This window comes from Marmota monax, unplaced genomic scaffold, assembly GCF_021218885.2.
Source record: "Marmota monax isolate L192 unplaced genomic scaffold, Marmota_monax_Labrador192_F-V1.1 WCK01_AAM20220418_F8-fsc00065, whole genome shotgun sequence".
Lineage (NCBI taxonomy): Eukaryota > Metazoa > Chordata > Mammalia > Rodentia > Sciuridae > Marmota > Marmota monax.
Window position 1 is genome coordinate 6,383,122 of NW_026694038.1, and position 20,494 is coordinate 6,403,615.

The following is a 20,494-nucleotide window of genomic DNA, read 5'->3' on the forward strand; positions in this document are numbered from 1 at the left end:
AATAAACCAGTAAATGTAAGTTAGTATTTCCCTGAGTTCTGTGAGCTGCTCTAGCAAATTAGTCGAACCTGAGGAGAGGGTAGTGGGAAGCCCAATTTATAGCCAGGAGGTCAGAAGTTCAGGTAAAATAAACTGGGGCTTCAGGAATGGCATCTGAACAGGATGAAGGTGGCAATCTTGGGGTCTGAGCCTTCCACCTGTGGGGTCAGACACTTTCTCCAGGTAGTGTCAGAAGAGATATGAATTGAGGACATGCAGCTAGTATCTGCTGCTACAGAGCTGCTTGCTTGGTGCATAGGGAAAACCCACACACATCTGTGTCAGAAGTGGTCTGTGCTATGGGATACAGTAGGAGAAACTGAGTTTGAGGTTTGCTTTTCCCTTTATAATATCAGACTGAATTTTGCACGTTTTTCTACTAGGCTTTTAGTCTTTTTTCCCCTTTAAATTTTAAAGTTCTGTAATACAGAAAGTAACCCTTTATTAATGATAAATACCTGTATAAATATATGATAATATGCATTCAAATATTTTCTCCCAGCTTATCATTTACCTCTTAATAGTATTATTATATCAAGGTATTTATGTAGTCAAAATTGTCAAGTTTGTTTTGTAATATGAAAATCTTTCCTTCTACCCAGGTTAAAAAGGTATTTATTCCTAGTACTCATGTTATTTTATTTCTTTTTATGGCAAATTGACTAAAAAATCTGTCTTTTTAAGCTTTCTATCTTCACTGGGGCCAGTTTTCATAATTTTTTTTCTAAAAAATTATCCACTATCCACTGCATTTAGGTTTTAAATTTCTTTAGCATAAGTTTGTCCACATTATTGTTATTATTTTTGTGATTATCTCCCTTGTAGCACTTCTGCTTTGCTCTCTAGGCCTTATCTCTTCAGCTAGTGTTTGTTCTGCTGATTCTAAAAAAAAAATCCGAATTTTTATTACTTTTTTTTCTATTTTCAACCATATTAGTTTTTACTTTTTTAATTTGTATTCTGTGTGTGTGTGTGTGCGCGCGCGCGCACATGTGCATGCACTTTCATATTTCATGAGGGCTCCTTTTTTGTCCTTTTTATAACTTTTTAAATTAACAGCATTTATTCTGTACAACATAATATTCTGAAGTACAAACATGTATTGTGGAATGGTTAAATCTAGCCAATTAGCAAATTCATTACCCACACAACTATCATTTTTGTGGTTAGATCACATAATAGCGACTCTCTTTACAGTTAAGAGGAGTAAATATCAAGAGATCTATTGTATATGAAGGTGACTAGTTAGTGAAGATATACTGTATTCATTGTGTGGATTTAAAATTAGGAATTTCCATAAATTATTTCTATTTTTTAATATGCATATTGTACAATTTCCTCTGATCACGGTTGTCATTGTATCCTACAAATTTTGCTCTTTAATATTTTCATTCTCACTGAAATCTGTAATTTTAGTGTACCTTTCCTGTTTGATTAAGGGTTATTTATAGGCTCTAATTTCTAAGTAAAAGTTTCTTTGATTCATATTTTGATATTAATGTATATTTTTATTTCATTGTATTCAGAGACTATTGTTTGTATTATTTCTGCTTTGGGGAACATAAGACTTATTATAATACAATGTATAGTTTTGAAGAATATTACATGTCTCTGTTATTGGAGTACAAAACTAGTGAGAAAGAGAGATGGGGAAAAAGAAGGGGCTAAGAGCCAGAAGATCTGCCTAATTAATTATATAGTTTAGTTCTTCTATATCTGTAATTTTGTCAATTCAATATGTCTAGACTGAGAGCAAAGTGCTAGTTATTCATGTATTTCTTGTTGCTACCCTTGTAGTTAGTGTTTTATGAGGTGGATTGTGGTTTTGGGTACATAATTATCAATATCTTATGTTTTCCTTCTGAACTGTGACCTGTTATAATGTGGGCTTCATTGTCATACTTAATGCTTTGGATTTGAATTCTTCAATCTGATAGTGAGATGGTAACCCCTGGATTTTACTTTTTTCTATTTGTCTGGCATATCTTTGACCAACCCTTTCTTTATTAGCCTCCTCTCTAAATCCCTTTATTTAAGTATGTATCTTTTTTTATAATATGGAGTCACGTTTTTCTATATAAGTTATTAAAAACTCTGAACAAGAAAGCTAAATTTCATGCAATTCTGCTTAATTTTAATTTTCACATTTTATATTTATTGACCATTTTGTATTATATTGACTATTTCTCTATTTTCTTGTTTCTTTCTATTGGTATTTAGAGTGATTTGTATTCTAATGTTTGCCTTTATATTAGATATCTTCTATAAGACCCCCCACTCAAGTTTTCAGGTGTAAATGATATTCTGTGGCTCCCATCTGTTCCCTTAGGCATCCATCAATGAGGCCATTGGTCATTCTACTTTCGTTTTTCTCTTCCCTTTGTTAATTGCATTATGTCTGTATTTTTGAAACCTATTACTTTACATATTATTTCCTACCATCATTCTTACCTTTGTTCTTAACTTAGATCTATAATTAAATGTGTTGAATGATTGTATTAGTCCTTTCCTCAAGTCATCTCTTGATTGAAGTAGTTTGGTTTATTTAAGAAGAGAATTTTAGTGCAGTAAACTGCTTGTCTGGTGTGAGAAACAGAGAAAGAGGGAGAAAGAGGGAGATTGTGTGTTAATACTTGAAGAAAGCTTGGATGGATATAAAGTTGGCTTGCACTTTTTTCTTTGAGATTTATTTAAAATCTATTTCACTGCTGTCTAAATAAATGTGTACTGTTTCTAAGATCTGGTGTCAAGTTGACTTTTTCCATTTTAATAAAATTATTCTTTAGTCACTTTTTTACCTATCATTTTAAGTCTAATGCTTTTTGTATTTTGGAATTGGCTATTCTAAGACACTTATCTGGGTACATGGAGAATCTTTTCAATATGTAGATGTAGTTTTCCTCCTTCTGTAAATTTTTCTTGGATCACAGTTTCAAGTATTAGTTCTGTTGGGTTCTTTTCCTTCTTTGTCTTGTATTCCAATTATACATACACTGGATTCTCTTTGCCTGTCCTCTATATTAATGACTTCTCTCCGACACATTTAAAGTTTTTGCGCATTTCATTTGTGTTTTCTTGACTCTTCCTGTGTCTTTTCTCAGGGGTTCTTACTGTTTTCATCTGAAACTTTTCTCTCTTGTGTGTTTTCTAATTTAGTTATTTCACACATTTTTTTTAAAAAAAATTATTTCACCATTTTGGTCTACTCTCCTTTTCTGTCCTTTATCTGTCTCAGTTCAGAACTTTTAATATCTGATTCAAAGTATTATTTTATATTTATGAATACTTGTTTCAGGATATCTATAGGTTTCATTATAATTTTCTTTTTTTTTCATTATAATTTTCTTATTCGTGTTTTGATTTTGTCTTATCTTGAAAGAAGATAGCAAATTTTCATCATCGGTATTGTTTCATCTCTCATTTTCTGATTTCTTCTTAGAGTAACTTTGTATGACTATCATCTGCTATTTTCTGTTCATTTTGAAATGTCTTTTGTTCCTACACCAGCAATAAAAGTTTCATATAAGCAAAAGTAAAGGAACTCTGTGACTACTACATTTTTTTAAGAAATTTATAAACAGACTCTTCTGATGTTTTGGTGAGGTGTCAATTCCTTAGAAGATGATACCATTTTTATCCAGGGAGAGTAGTTGGTATGTTTTATAACCTTACAATTAATTTTTTTTAAATTTCTGTAGATACCGACTTTGCCTTTATAACCAAGGCTGCAAGGGCCATCTTCTCCATTGACCTCACTTTCCATCTTCTGCAACAGAGCCTTCTTCCTGAGACCTCTGTCCCTCATTCTAAACTTCTAAACTCCTTCTTGTAACCCCTTGATAGCTATGTTCTGGGTCTGCCATCAGTATTTTCCTGATCGGGATGGTAATTTATCTTTCTGAGGATGGTTTTGTCTATTTTCCCACCTCACTTCACCCACAGGCTCCTGACCCCCTCTCCTTTTTGTCACTCTCCATTCTGCCACCAGTAGTCTTTGTTAAATTGGGACCTTTATGTTCCTCATGTACACATATCTCTTAAAGCTCACAGTATTTTATTTCTCCTGATTATGTTGTAGGTGTAGGTCCTGGGTGGCTTTATTTCACTCATTAAATATTTACAATTTTGAAAGGGTAAGTACAGAGGTCAACATTAGATCCCAGCCTTTGCCCTATAGAAGCACAGAATGTTTCAGTAAGCATTTTTAAGTGAATGATGATGACAAATAGACAGAGAGCTGTATGTATTAATACACTTAAAGGAGAGAAGAGCAAACTGGAAATGTATAATTCAAAGTCCTTGCTTAGCATATAGTTGATTCCCAAATCTTTCTTTACAGCTAGACCTCTCCAGAAATCTAGAAATAGACAAATACTCCCCGGGTTCATCATTCTTTGGCCTGCTAATGCAGCTTGCACACTTAGACCAAATGTGACCCTTACTGAAACTTTACCAGAAAATGCCCTTTCTTGTGCCAAGCTATCCTGCTGCCACTTCTTGTCACCATTTCAGATTCATCTGCCATATTTATGTTAGCATTGCAAAAGTTCACTTCTATTGAAGTCAGAAAGTTAGCATTTACATAAACTATTAACTAATCTACAAATCTTATTCGAATTTTTGAAAAGTTCTCCCTTTTCTGGTCCAGGATCCAATCCATTATCCCAACTACATTTAGTCATTATGTCTCCATAGTTCTCCACTCTGACAGTTCTTCAGTCTGTCTTTCTCTTGAATGACTTTGACACCTCACAAGAGTACTAGTCTTTTGTTTTAGATTGTCAAATGAAGAAAATGAAGTTATTTATTTTTGGCAAGAACACTACAGAAGTACATCTGTATTCTTTTCATCATGTGATATCACAATATTGATATTTTTTCTTACCAATGTTAACCATGGATCATCTAATATTGTAGATATTATTTTTGAAGCATTAGATCATTTAGAAGAGTAAGGAGTATCTATTTTGATGCCATCAGAGTATGTTTTTTCTTTATCTTAAAAGCTATTTTTCTTACAATAAAGATATTTGTGGTATCTCTCATCCATAGCTCTTTGTGTGACTGGGTGACTCTGCATCTAACAGAGGAACTTAGTCCCTGGGCCTTGCCTGAGTGAACTCTTGCCCTGGGGGCAGCCAGCACATTGACTGATCAGATTAAATAATTTGGATCTATTTGAAGAAAATAACTAGATCAATAAATTCTGTGAGAAGATGGGATATAGAATTGGAAAACAGAGACCAAAGTAATGATAGTAGTGATTAAGATAGAAAGTAACAGAGCAAGGTGGGTAGTGGCCATTTGAAGACATGCAAGATAAACAAGCAGAGATAGCCAATCAGTAGATGCAAAGGAATAATATTCACAGTAGGTAGGAGTTGAGCGAAAAAGACAAAGATATACAGAGAACATAGTACAAAAGACAGACAAAAGAATCTTTCCCAGCTACCCTGCGATATCAAGTTCTAGGCTTCCTATACTGTCCAGTATTTAAGTGTCATTTTCATAAGGAATACTATTTGTATTTCTACAAATTTCCCATTTATGCCTGAAAACTGCTTTTCTGTAATGAAAATAAACCTAACTAAAAATGAAATAGAAGTAAAATTTGGTTAATAAAAAATAGAGCATGTGGCTGTGGCCAAATCCATGCAGAACTGAATGCCCATTTAATCTTTTGATTCTATTCCCATTTTACAAAGCTGATATGACTGACTACAGATTAATCTAGACATTTACACAGACTTCTGCAGGGTAGATAAATCTAATCACTGAGTTTGCTACATGGTTCCATGGCCTGAAGAAAATCCCAATTAAAACAGTCCTTAATGCAGCATTAACCTTGCTGATCTCAAGTGTTTATTTTTCCCTGTTGTGCAGTGTATGTTATTCTTTTATCAGTGTGACCTTAATCATCTGCAGATTTGTGAGGTATTGTTGAATACAGTATTCTAAATAACCCAAGACCTCCAAGCTACATGCTCCCCTGATTGGGTAAATAGTACAATAATGGAAGTTCATTGTCTCATTTGTTAGCTTAATTTAAAGAAGCAGCAGTGGGTTTTTAAAGCTAGTTCAATTTTTTAAAAAACATATTTTTCACAGTGATAGCTAATTCTTAATTTTTCATCATGTTGAAGATGATGAATTCTTAACATTTCATTATATAAGTTTATAATCTTAAAAAGTTTATCATATTATATTTTTATGAGCAAAGAAAAACATGCCAATGTTGTAAGTTTTTATTAGCATTCTAGATGTTTCTTTACAATGAAACGAAAAAAATCTCAATCAATGGGTATCAAGTTACACTTACATAGGAGTGAAAAGTTCTAATGTGCTATTTCATAGTAAGGGGACTATGTGACATTTATGTACTGTACAATTTTTAAAATTAGAAGAAAGAATTTTGAAAGGTTTTATCCTAAGAAATATTTGAGGAGATGTGGCATACAGTATACATGTACTGAAACATCACATAGTAATCCATTAATAGGTATAATTTTATGATCAGTTAAATGAATTTTAAGTTTCTTCTTTGCTTATTACAGATAAAAGAAAAATATATTAAGGGAACACACACAAACACACATATGCACATACACCAACACTTACATACATACACATTCATATGTACCTGCACATAGCTTTTTGAACATGAGTTGTCAAATATATTTTTCTGTTATGAATATTTTGATACTTCCTCCTATCAATCCTTGAAAATATTTAAATTGAAACAAACAACAGCTGTTTATAATAGAAAATTAAAGCTATAGTGTATCATTGTGTCTTAGAGTGTGAATCAAAAACCACTAAAAGCACACACAGTGGCACACATGTGTAGTCCCAGTGGCTTGAGAAACTGAGACAGGAGAATCTCAGATTCAAAGTCAGCTTCATCAAAAGCAAGGCACTAAGCAAGTCAATGAGACCCTGTCTCTAAATAAAATACAAAATAGTGCTGGAGATGTGGCTCAGCAATTAAGTACTCCTGAGTTCAATCCCCAGTACCAATTAAAAAAAAAAGTTTGTCTTAAAGTTTAAGTGTTCGTAATATATAATTTTATTTTAACGTGAAGTTAATAGTTTACTTTGGAAATAGGAAGAAAACAGACAGACAAAACATGTTGGTATCTTATGAAAAGCAAAACAGACTCCCCTAAATTCTGCTGAGGTCTTCATGATGGCAAGTGAGAAAGTATATAGTAAGTACCTATGGCATTGTAAATCTGGCAAAAATCATCAAAAAGTTCTGCACTTCTGTTATAATTTGCTTAAAACTAGTTAATCTACTCAAAAAAATGAGAGCCAAAGATAGAGAAATAAATGAAGAAATAATGGATATCATAATAGATAATTTTTTAATATTTATTTTTTAGTTTTCAGTGGACACAATATCTTTATTTTTATTTTAATGTGGTGTTGAGGATCGAACCCAGCACCCTGCGCATGCCAGGCAAGCACACTAACCCTTGAGCCACATCCCTAGCCCATAATAGATAATTTTAAAAATTGATCATGTAATTCTTGATGACGCTGACATTAGGAAGCATACTATGGGATGGAGATGTGGCTCAGTGGTAGAGTTTGCCTAGCATACACAAAGGCCCTAGGTTTGATTCCTAGTACCACAAAGAAAAGAGAAAAAAAAAGTACTATATCCATAAGTTAACAACACTAGACTTTTACTCTTTATGCTATTTAATATTATTTTCATATGATATTGTATTTATGAGATAACATTAAACTTTTTATAAAAGTTTGTATCCATGTGCTGAGCCCTATACATAACAAATATCCATAATTTCCATTGCTATCTTTTATATATTCTTTCACTTTAGCTGCTTGGAAAAGGCATTCAGTAGGTATAGTCAAATTTATTATTTTTATTAGCCAAATATTCATAGTTTAGGGGATTTGGTGAAAAGCAATTAGATGGTTATTCTCCTTAATGTGAATTATTTTTATAATGTGTTAAACAGACGATCTGAATTGCTGGAGTCAGAGTACAGGGAATTCAAATCCTGAGTAATTAGGATAAAATGATGTAGGACATGGAAAGTTCATCAGTAACCAAACCATTATCAATACTCAGTTAAAGGTTTGTTCCCATGATCATTCTGAAAGACAGACTTCTTTAGGTATTCTACATTGGTGTTACAGGTTTTTTAAGGTATACCTTTTAATGAATCACATGGTTAGCTGTAGAAATACTCACACGTTCATTTATAAGGTACTTGTCCAACTCTGCTTGGAATGTTACAGAACAGAAAGCAGTTGCACCATGTGAACTTACTAAAAATCACACAATATTCTGAATTCTGTAACCTATATGTCCCTAAAAGTTTTGGATGAGGAATTCTGAATCTGTATTCAAAAATTAATGTTACAGAGAAACAAAAATCATTTGTACACGCACTCAGTGAGACTATAAATTTGTACTCTTGTGAGTGGGAAGTTGGCAGTCTGGCGACGCATATCAAAAGCCATGAAAAGGTATATATATGCTCTTTAATCCAAAATTCTACCTCTTGGAGTTTGTCACTACTAAATTATTAGGAAAATAATAAGAGGTTTAGGTTTTAGTGTGTCTGACATAGATGATACACACAGACAAAAACTAGAAAGTCCCAAATGGTCAATACCAGAAGACCGTGGAATTACACAGACTCTAGACATATCACAGACTACTACTGCACACACAAAAGTGATATTGTGCAGCAAGCATTCATTCACATTGAAAGATGGCGCTCAATGTTCTGTCAAGTAGAAATACAGGCTACAAAAATAATATCCCTTTCAAAATTATTTGCATAAAAAACTATTTGAAAGATATTCACAAAAATATGAACAGTAGTTATCTCTGGATGGCAGGATTGCATGTAATTCTAATTTCTATTACTGTGCTTTGTCTGTGGTGACATGTGTTACTACGGTAATAATAAAACTTTTAAATTTCACTTGTAAATATACTACTTAATCATGTTAGTGTATTTTAGTTTTCAAATTATATATGTGTAAATTAATATCTATCAAAAAATATGACATTCTTCATATTTGTCAGTTAATTATACAGGCTCAGTGTATGTGAAAAACAGTATCATGAAGTAAAGCCTAGCTTTCAAACAGTACAGTTTTGCATGTAGTAGCATTTATAGTACTGTGATATTTTCAATGTTTGTGTCTATTAAAATGAACCATGAAAAGTAGGAAATGTGAGCTATATATTGTCAAGGAAAGTATATTTACAATTTTAGACTTTATTTTTAAAATATGCCCCAGAGAACATGCTGGCAGCATTCAAATCATGACCCATGTGGAGTGAACAGCAAGCTAACAGTCTAGAATAGTGGGATATCAATTGAGAATTTATAATGTCTTTGTTTCAGCCATCAGAAACAATTTTCTATGCTCAGAAATATATTTTGAAAATACAATCTTTATTCTGAAATGTGCCTTTAACAATACAAATAAATAATCTGTTTGCACTTTCAGAAAAGTGATTTGCTTTCTGTGTCGCCCTGGATGGTGATAATATGATGACGTGCCATCCTACTGCTTGGCATAGAAAAAACAGCTAGACCCAGCAGTATATCTGCAGAGAAGAGAGCTCTGTATTTTATCTGCCAATTTTCAAATCGGTGCTTCTTATAGTCTCCACAATATGTGTCTGAAATTTGGTAACTCTGAATGTTTTAGTCTGCTTTAGTAGACGGTTTCTGCAATTTATGAACAATTAAATTATATTACTTTTATTAGGAAATGGTGGTATCTGCGCTTTATTTACTGAAAGATATAACTTTTTATTTTTCAGAGCTTCCATATGGCTGGGAAAAGATCGATGATCCCATATATGGCACTTATTATGTTGAGTAAGTCTCTAAGCGTGATATTAACTTGTTATTAATATGTTGTGAAATTGTGTTAGTATTTCATTTATTGAGCATGTGTGGCTAACAGCCCCTTTATTTCCCTTTCATCTTACTTTGAAGTATTCACAAAGATTCTACCAGCACCTCTTGCTGTTTCTTGCTTCTGCAGCTGGTTAATTTCTCATTCCTTTCCTTTGACTCATGAGTCAAAAAACACCAATTGAGAAAGTGTATTTCACACTGTCCTCTAAATGAGTGATAATTAAAGATATCAAATTAATGCCTTTCATTTTGCAATCAAAATTTGGGGAGCTGACTGGTTGTACAAAAGAGATATTTTGTTAACCTGGGTTTCAAAGCCAATTAACTGCATCATAGTTTCCACTTGAGAGATAAAATTTGGGCTTTTTTTTTCTCTCTTTTAAAACCCCATTTCAAGTCAATAGTGTTCTTTCAGTAGACTGGACCTTTATGTTACTTAATAGAAGATGCATTGTAGTGATATTACCTTATGTAATACAAACTATCTCCATCTACATATCCTTTTCTTCGAAGTAAAGAACCTATTAGGCTCTAAATTATTGATAAAGATTTTTCTTGGGAAAATCAAATAATATCCATAATTTTCAAAAGTTAAATTTAGGATTTATTTTTCCAGAATCTCCTCTTTTAAAAGAGAAAATATTTTTATTCCTATCTATTGTGTTCCTAAAGTTATTTAGGTGAGTAGCAAAGTCTGCATCTTCCTTATGGGAAATAAACAGCCCAGGAAAGGCAGAGGTTGGAACACAAAAGACTCTTCTCACATTCTATTTCAAGATCTAACTCTGTTTTTGCTAACTATGTTCTGTGTAACAGTAATAATTTAGATGGTCAAAGGTTATAGATTATGGCTTTTTTACTAAATTGTTTTTGTAACAACAGTCAAACATTACTGAGCTTTTATTAGGTATCAAGCTCTTTTTGCATTGAAAATGTGCCAAGAAGTAAGACCTATGTGCTCCCTGCCCTTGAGCCTCTCCCATCTGAGCACTTGTCTCGAATACTCTGACCCACCATTTTCATTTGGACAAGCCCCGATTTTGGCACCACAATCCATCATTTCCAGATTCACCCTCGAGGTGAATTTGGCTCATCTGCCACAAGGAATCTTCTTATATGGTAGCTAATGTCTAATATCACCTGGACACTCCATAGGTAAAAAAGATAAAAATGCAACAGAGATATCTCTAAACAAAGGAGAATCATTTGTAAATATCTATGAGGACTCTCAGGCCCACTAAACTGCTAATCAACTAATATACTTACATATTTTAATAACAATAGAGCTGCTGTGCCCGAATAAATTCAACACTAATTTAATAAATACTGTTGTATTAATTCACTGAATCACACTGCACTATTCCTAAGCCTATTATTACATCTGAAATCCAAAACAGTTCCATGAAAGGAGAGAAAACTGAGGTTTGTGACCTATCAGGTCTCACCTTTAATACATTATCTTGGGAGTAATTTAATTAAAACCCTTTCCTTCATCCATATGTTGGCAAACTCCATAAAGATTCAGATAGAAAATATTGTAGGGGCCCATGTAGCCTCTTTCACAACTACTATACTCTGCCTTAGTACCTTGAAACCAACCATAGGTAACACTTACATGTATGGGTGAGGATATGTTCCGATAAAACTTTATTTACAAAAGCAGGCAACTGGCCTGATTTGTTCTGGGATCACAGTGTGCTGATCCCTGTCTTATTCCAGATTGTTTTTCCATGTCTTCAAATTCCCTCAAGCTAATTTCCATTATGGAAACAGTATTTAATCTTTCTCCTCCATCCTGATCATCTGTCAGAGGGGTGAGACATCACACAGCAGAAACCTATATCTCCTACCTTCTTGATCTTTGAGGTATATGTTCTTCAACCAAAGACCTGCAGCTGGTAGAACACTGATAGCTAATTATTAAAGTGGATGTTGGCTATAACCCTAAAAATATTTATTCTTATCCTAATTATGTTTTGAATAGTTGCCTTTTTTTTTTTGCTTATATGTATCTTTACATTTCTCCACTTCATTTTCCATGTATCATAGGTATATTTAGAAAATTATTCTGGAGTCAATCATGTCTTATATAATTAGATCAGAATGACATATTTAATAATTTTAGAATTCAAGTGATTATAAGGTTATATATACAGGTTCTAGTGAGTCAAAATAGTCTTCTCCCTTCTGGTTGCACCCAGCTCTACTTTCTGCCATGACTTTATCCCCAGTACAGGATTCCAAAGACCGTACCAATATCAGTAAGTAGATGTATGAGATATCATTGTCAGGCCATGAAGAAAACTGGGACAAATGATAGATAATTCAAATGATAGATAATTCAAAATTAATTTTGACGTGGTGCTGAGGATCGAACGCAGTGCTTCATACTTGCAAGGCAAGGGCTCTGCCACTGAGCCACAATTCCAACTCTGTTGTTCATTATCGTAATGATATTAATGACAACATCTTAAGGAATCATATACTTAAATATTTTAAAACTAATATTTAGTTAATTTAACAAAGCAAAATTATTGTAAATTAGTTATCAAGAAAATGTCAATTCACTAACACTATTAATGACAATGGGCAGTGGTTTCTCTGTAAAGCTATTTTTTTTAAGAATTTAACCTTTATTTTGTTTGTTGTTGTTTTTTATGTGGTGTTGAGGATCAAACCCAGGGCCTCCCCAGTGGTAGGCAAGCGCTGTACCACTGAGCCACAACCCTAGTCCCAAGAGCTATTATTTTTAATATTTAATTACATAGCCCTTTATGCAATTGGAGGTGCTGCTTACAAGATATGAAAAGCATTCCACCTTCCCTACCAATAGTAAAATAAGCCATATGCATGGACTCCAGAGGGCCACCTTAGCAGTCAGACACTCTTTAAACAGACCAACAATCAGGAGCAGAAGTTACAAAATGGGCTCTGCCATCAACCAGGCACGCCAGATTGAAATCAGTGTTGTGCTTCTGGCACAGCTACATGAACATACATTTTCCTGTCTGCCACAGACAGGCAGATAGGAATTCTAGCAATCAACAGGAGAAAAGGTTTGCACAGCTAGAAACTAAAAAGCCCTGGATTGAACAGCTTTTGAACACTGTAATTGACTTTACTATGTCATAATTCTGTCCCATGCAAATTCCCTCTTAAGATTTTTAAGACTATAGATTTAATATATTTGAGAGCCAGAAAAAACTGGCTCATCAACCCATCACAATAGTTGACATTATTGAGTACTTAGCATGTGCCATGAGCTGGGCTGAGTGCTCAATAATCTTTACAACATTTCTAATCTTCCACAGTGATTAAAAAAAAAAAAGTAAATTGTTACTGGCTGAAAAAGTGAAGTAATTTAAACAGTATCACACATTTTTTAGACAAAGAGATGAAATGCGGACCCAGGCAGTTTGGCTGCAAAGCTCAGATTCCAAATTCTGGCTCAAAACACCTCCCATAAATTCAGCATGTATCATAATGGTCCAATAAAGCCTTTGAGACTTATCACTGGGGAAGAATGAGGACTCCTTCAAGAACATCTCCTCACTGATCCCTGCCCCACTAGTTCAGTTCCAAACCAGATGCCCAGCAGTGGGAGGACATGCTGCCCACACATCCTGTGAGATGAGCTCCTGACCCAGCATCATAAGTCTCTAGGGCCATGCCTCATACTTTAGAGTAGACCCGGGCAAGATGGTCACTGGGAGCAAGACCTGAAAGAAAAGAAATCTTTATGATATGGACCTACACAGGAATGCGGATACTTGTTTGCAGCAGCAGATGCAGCCACACAACTCTGGATTTTAGAGGACAATGGGCCTATTCAACATCTCCTCTTATTTCATCTGCAGATGAACCAAGTTTTTACTCCATGTAGCAGCAGAGAGAACTTAGCCCAATTTTTCCTGAAGGACACCAGATCTATGGTAGTACAGCACTTAGCAATGTATTAAGAAGTCCTAAAGCTGCTAACTAGAAATGTAACTGTCACTGTTCATAAGAAAGAAAATAAATTGAATGCAAAAAGTGCAAAATGTAGAGTTGAACAGCTGTGACTTTTGTACAAATGTGTTTTTTTCTCCTCTTTTGTGAAATTATGTCTGCTGGGTACATTTTGGTTTTAATGGCAGTTACACAATTTGCTTAACTAGCTAGTCCAGAAGACACAATTTCCTGGGACAGCTTTCATGCAAAGCTGCCTCCTCTGGCACAGAAAGAGAAGCAGACCATAGAGCTATAGCTAAAATGATAGCAGGGACTGGCAGATGTGATTTTCATGTAAAGGTTTTACAAGTTTTTCATATGATGTCACACATCTGCTACTATAAAACATTACTTATGTGCAATTCCAGAAAGTATAGAAAATACTGCAAAATATCTTCACTGTAACTTCTAATATAAAAGGAAAATCACATTTATTTCATGGTTAATGGTGAGTATTGGTCATGATGTAGCAAGTTGGAAATTGGTTAGAGAAGATTTTTAACTCAATATCCTATCCTAAGAATGCTTCTCTTCTTCATGCCTTTCAGTAGTTTTCTAAATTTTCCAAGAAAAGTGTTCCTACCTTTAGAATTTTTTTAAGTCAGCACACATGTAAAACATCTTTAGTTAGAAATAAACATAACAAAGAAATCCTTTCCTCAACTTGCAAATTTATGTAAAAAGAAGATGTTACTGAGGGGACATTGTTGATGAAGTCACTCAATGACTTTCTGTGCTAAAGGTGGCCTCGAAATCTTAACATCATTTGGACATATCAATTATTACCACTTAGGGGCCAAAACTATGGGCTGCAACAATATGTCAGCCTTGTAGCTTCCCAGTTGTGAGATCTTGGCTAGACAGCTAATGAGGAGACCTAGAGGGGAATAAAGAAGTAATGAATAAAGAAGACAGAATGGTGGGGAAGGAAGTGTATTCACTGTGTACTTATTACGCGCCAAGTGTTATTCTAAGTGCTTTAAAGGTACTAGCTGATTTAATCTCCCAGAAACCAAATGGCGCCTGTATTATTATCTCCATTTATGGATAAGAAAACTGAGTTGCAGATATTTTTATATGTACTATATAATAGAAACAGAATTGAACCTAGGCAGTCTCACTCTAGAATTGGTATATAATACTTAACACAGGTTTAGAGCAAGTGTTAGCTATTTTCAATCTTGTATTTTCTGAGAATATACATAAGAGCCTCTCCTTTGGGCATTATTAACTGTTCCAGTACTTTTATGGTTATACCACAGAAAGTAACCAATTCTAATGGAAACAATTTGGAAAGAAACCTATAACTTATTCTTGTGGCTAGAATGTGCCACATTGAATAATAAGAGTGTTTCCTTAGAATTACTGGTATTCCATAAATCTGTTAAAATTGATGAAACTGGGACTGCAGAAGTTTCTTCTGTGGCTCCCAAAGGACTTGCGGTTCCAGGGTAATTTGTAAGAAAGTTACATTGTCATAATTATCTAGAGTGTATGTCATCTTAACTTAGTTGGGAACTTGCGGTCATAATAGTAGAAATAGTAATGTGTAAGGCAATATTTTACCTTTTAATGTGCTTTTATATCCATTATCCCAGATAACAATCATCACATTTACAAATGAGGAAACCAGATCTCTGAGGAGTGGGATAATTCTCTAAGGGCACATGGCCTATTAGGTGGAAGCTATGCTAATGCCAAGCAGAGTAAAGACAAGCCTCTCCATAGAGCAGCTACATTTTACATTATGAGCTTGCTCAGTTTTTAGACTTTACAAAGTATTTTCCTATATTTATTAGACAAGCAAATCAGTAAAAATGTGTACGTATGTATAGGCATGTATGTGTGTATTTATGTGTGTGTGTGTGTGTGTGTATACACTATCTAACTCTAATCAGAGCATTTTCTTTTCTTGCTTATTTTTCTTGTTTCCTTCCTAATGACTTATTTATCTTTAAACTTCCCTCCAGCTGACCCATGACAATTTTATAGTTTGTGGCATCAATTCTTTCAGCCTGGAGAAAACAAGTAATCAGGCCGTCTGTGACATGAGTCCCCAAGATGCCCATAATAAGCTGGGGGCTCTCATAACTCCACATACATGTTCTTCGCCTCCATCAGCCTTTCTGGTGGTGTGTAGTTTATTGCTGCACACACGCCCCTCACGTGATATGAATCTCAGTGGTCTGTTGATTTACTTTCCTAACATCACCACTCAACTGCAGATCAGTTGAGAGGCCTTTGGCTTCCTTTCACTCTTCATGCCAACCATCAAACATTTCTATACCAAAATGCTATCAAACAAAATGAAGTGTCATGTTCAATCTCCCTGCTCACCACCACCATCCTGTCCAGATCTAGACGCCACTCATCCACCCCTTCCATGAAGTTAGAGGTCACCTTTCATGCCTGCAAGCTCCTGGCCACTTCTGGCTCATTCTCATAAGAGTCAATCTTCGCTCTGTGTCCTGATCACCCTCCCCCACCCCAAAGCATCTTTTCAACTGGGGAAAAAAAAAAAAAAAACCTATAACTTATTCTGGAGGGAAGATAAGTTGACCCTATAATTAAATATACATTTACTAGTAATTGTTCCATCTCATATACTACCTTGCTTAGGAAATCTTCTGGTCCTAAATAAAGAATGTTTTAGTCACCCAGAGGTTTAAGTTGGTTTAATTGCAGATAAAACTTTGCAAATAACAAGGAATTGTTTGCTTTGATGTCAGAGTTCTATATCAATGCCATTTTCACAAATAGATTTTATAATTCTAATAAATTGAGATTTTTTTTTCCTAAAGTCAGTGATCAAAAGCAAGGGAATTATTGCTCTAGCTTCAGTTTTTCTTTGCGAATATATTTATAAACATAGATGATTATAACATAGCTATTTTGTTGTCATTGTCATTGTTGTTTTATTTGTCTTTAAGCATTTTATGCACCTAACATGTTAAATCAAGCCCTTGTTGAGGCACTTCTGGAAGCTAGCCAGTAACACAGTCAGACTATACTATCACTGGGTAGCACTAGGGCAGGGAAAACTTCCTATAGAAGGCAACAATGTCAAGTTCACAATCTCTGAGCCCTTATCAGCCACAGTCACAACTGGCCACATCAGGTTGGGTTCTGCATGCTCCCTCCTCCTTCGGTGTCTACCATACGAACTTGAGAATGGTTTTGTGAAGAAGGTCAGGTTTGGTGACACACACCTGTAATCCCACTTACTCAGGAGGCTAAAGCAGGAGGATCTGAAGTTCAAGGCCACCCTCAGCAACTTGGCAGGCCCTAAGCAACTTAATGAGACCCTGTCTCTAAATAAAAAATGAAAAGGGCTAGGAATGTGGCTCAGTAATTAAGCACCCCTGGTTCCAATCCCTGATTAAAAAAAAAAGAAGAATAAAATAGAGAAGGCAAGGAAGATAGTTTGTGGACTGTTGCTCAGGGGAGGTGCTGTCAGTATTTTGAATATATGTGAGCTGCCTGGGAAGAGGCATTCCTACAGAGAGGACCTAGAGGCCTCAAGGGAATGCTATCTCTCCGACTGGAGGAGGGAACCCCACCCCAGGTACCTCAACACAGAGAATGCTACCAGCATCTCTCACTGTTCAGTCACATTGGTCTCTCGCCAAGGAAATGGTACACATCACGTAGATCATTATTATTCCATTATTTATAAAACAGCTCTCATAGCTTATTACTTCTCCTTTCTCCAGATCAAATGGGCTGTGCTTCTTGAGCACAAAATGCAAATAGTCTCTTGCTAACAATCTATATTGTGACATACTTTGGATTCAAGTATTAGTCTGAGATTAAGTTCTAAAGTTATTACATGAAGTGAAAATTGTACAAAGTCAAAATATCCTAAAAATTCCTCAGGATTATGTTGGGTTGGAGACTCCTGGTTGAAGCATATGAAACAGCACTGCCATCTTTCCCTTCCATGTTGGGAAAGAATTCTCTGGAATTAAAGTAGATGGCAGCACTTGAGTCTCCTAAGTCTTTAATAGACACGAAAGTTGAATCACATTCTGCTCAGAGAGATGCCAGCATTGTCAGAGACATGAGGGAACCCATTGAAACTGAGGAAGCAGCAGGTTGATGTCATGTCTAGGGCACCCTATAATTAAATAAAACAGATGATGTTAATGCTTACTAGGTAAAAGGTAACGCTGCCTCATCCCCACTTGAAAACTATAATTCATCTTTCCATTACTATGCATAGAAGGTTTTAGTGTTTTTTTCCCCCAAAATTCCTGCTTGTTTGTCATGGACCACGATGTCAATAATAGTTTGTCCTTTTTGCATCCATGATTTTAAATTTACAGGTTAGTACAAAATTACATTTTACCTCCCTGGCTCTTATCTGTTAAATGAGTAGTTTGGATTAGGTGATTGCTAAGGTCTTTTAGTTCAAGGAATAGCCACTGCGCCTTGTGATAATATGGATAAATTTGACCATTTTCCTGTATTAAGCCTCATTATTTTCTCATTATGGCTGCTGATCAAAGAATATTTAAATGTTAAATATATTTGCTCTCAATTTCTACTTTTTGTTTGGCTAGACAGGAACGTACATTACCATTCTTTCATTGTAATGATTTTTAACAATCCCATCATATGAATAATATTGAAAGAATATTCCCCCAAGTAATTATTATAATAGAATTTTTTTACCAAATATGGAGAAAAAAAACAGAAAGTTACTTGATATCTAAAAATATGAGACTTATACTAAAATTGTCATTAAAAAGACATAAGCATAAAAGATAAGGTTTTTTTAGAACTATATTATTAACAACTATCAGAGTCTAATACATTACAGGGAAAATTATTTTTATTTGTAATAATAAAATGTAACATTGTTAAACAGTATTTATTACTAGTGATTAACCGATGACTTCATACTTAACTCATTAAAATTGTATTAGAGTCAAGGTAGCTAATGGTTGAAAAAATAAAGGATGAATCACAAAACATTTTGTCATCAAATTTCACATTAAAGTTCAGTCTAACTAAGTAAAATTAACATCAGAACTGTCATGGAAAGACTTCAGTTTTGTGGCTCAGGTGAAGCAAAAGAAAGGCTTTTTGCTGAGATAAACTAATGGCTTAATAGTTTTGCATAGATTTCCCCTAGAAGAATTTCATTATCAGGTGTTCAATTTCCATGAGCTTGCTAAGCACCACTTGTGCTCATCATAACATAAAGATCTAAGTTCAAGATTTTGTGAAGCAAGCATTCATAAAGGTTTATAATCCCACCTCAATCTATTCTTCCTTTACTTTCCAGTTTAATTTGGTATCCAAAAATAATGAATATATTTTCAGATACATAAAATGATAGGAATGGTTGTCTTTCTTTCATTCTGCAGTCGGTTTAGTAATTTAGCTTGAACCTTGACCTCATATGTAAATTTTATCTCCTAGGGGAGATAAAATTTAGTAACTGTCAGTCAAGCCAAAGAAAAAATATTTATCATTACCATTATTAAGCACTTGATATATATTAGACATCTTATAAAACTCATTTAATTCTCATCAAAATGATTTATTACAGATATTATTATTTATATAATAGATATTATTGTTTTTTAAAAATTTTTTTTAGTTGTAGATAGACACAATGCCTTTGTTTTATTTACTTATTTTTATGTGGTGCTGAGAATCGAACCCAGCACCTCACACATGCTAGGTGAGCACTCTACTGCTGAGACCCCGCCCCAGCTCCTATTGTTTATATTTTATAAACAGAGAAGTTGAAACATGGAAGCTAAGTCATATAGCTACTAGTGAGGGAATTGCAAGTCTGGATGAGGACTTTACACTGTCTATATTTAAATTACACTTGGTTCCTTGATTCTATGATTCCAAAAATGATAAAATAAACTTTTATACAATGCTTCATCTTTTAAACATTTTCTTACGTTTTATCTTGTTTGCTTCTCAAAACAAAGTGAGTAGAATCTTCATAGATAAGGTGCTTGCAGTTCAGAAAAATTAGGGGAGTTTCTCCTATATAGACATAGACTCTAAATGAAGCTTTACCCACCCAACTGGTTTGTTCTCAGAAATGAGAGAGATGACAGTTCACACCATGAGTGGCCTGGAAGTTGCATTCACTGTGGTGAGGCCCAAGAGGTGCAAGTGGGGCTGAGGAAGCCAGCAGATGCAGGTAGCCCGGGGTTTGCTGGTGAATGCCACACGCATGGAGTGAGACATCCAGCTCCTACAGGTGGTTTTCATGTGAGTATCAGGGGCAGAGTCCTCACTAGTCCTTGATGATCTACCCTGTTATCCTACAAGGAATTCCTTGCTTAGCAAGTGGCATCTCTCCCTTTCTTACCGCAACACCTCAGTAGGACTGACCATAGGCCACAGCACAGAGTGCCCTTTCCAGAGTTAGAGGCAAGATGTGCATAGGTTGGTTATTGTTGGCTACCCCACTCTCCCCCACATATGACTTGGATCTTATTCATAAATAATATTCACAATCACCTTATTATCAGATTTTCCCAAGACATGGTGCATACTCAACTTCCAGAGTTCAA

At 34.7% G+C, this 20,494-nt stretch overlaps 1 protein-coding gene across 4 annotated transcripts in view; it reads left to right on the forward strand.

The window, feature by feature from the left end:
- The window catches only part of Magi2 (membrane associated guanylate kinase, WW and PDZ domain containing 2), a 1,314,737-nt gene that overhangs the window by 1,002,353 nt on the left and 291,890 nt on the right, over window positions 1–20,494 (forward strand). For all 4 annotated transcript variants that reach the window (XM_046464122.2, XM_046464123.2, XM_058585490.1 and 1 more), the window contains exon 7: window positions 9,857–9,914. In XM_046464122.2, coding sequence (XP_046320078.1) covers window positions 9,857–9,914 — 58 coding nt within the window. The remainder of the gene's footprint in view (window positions 1–9,856; window positions 9,915–20,494) is intronic.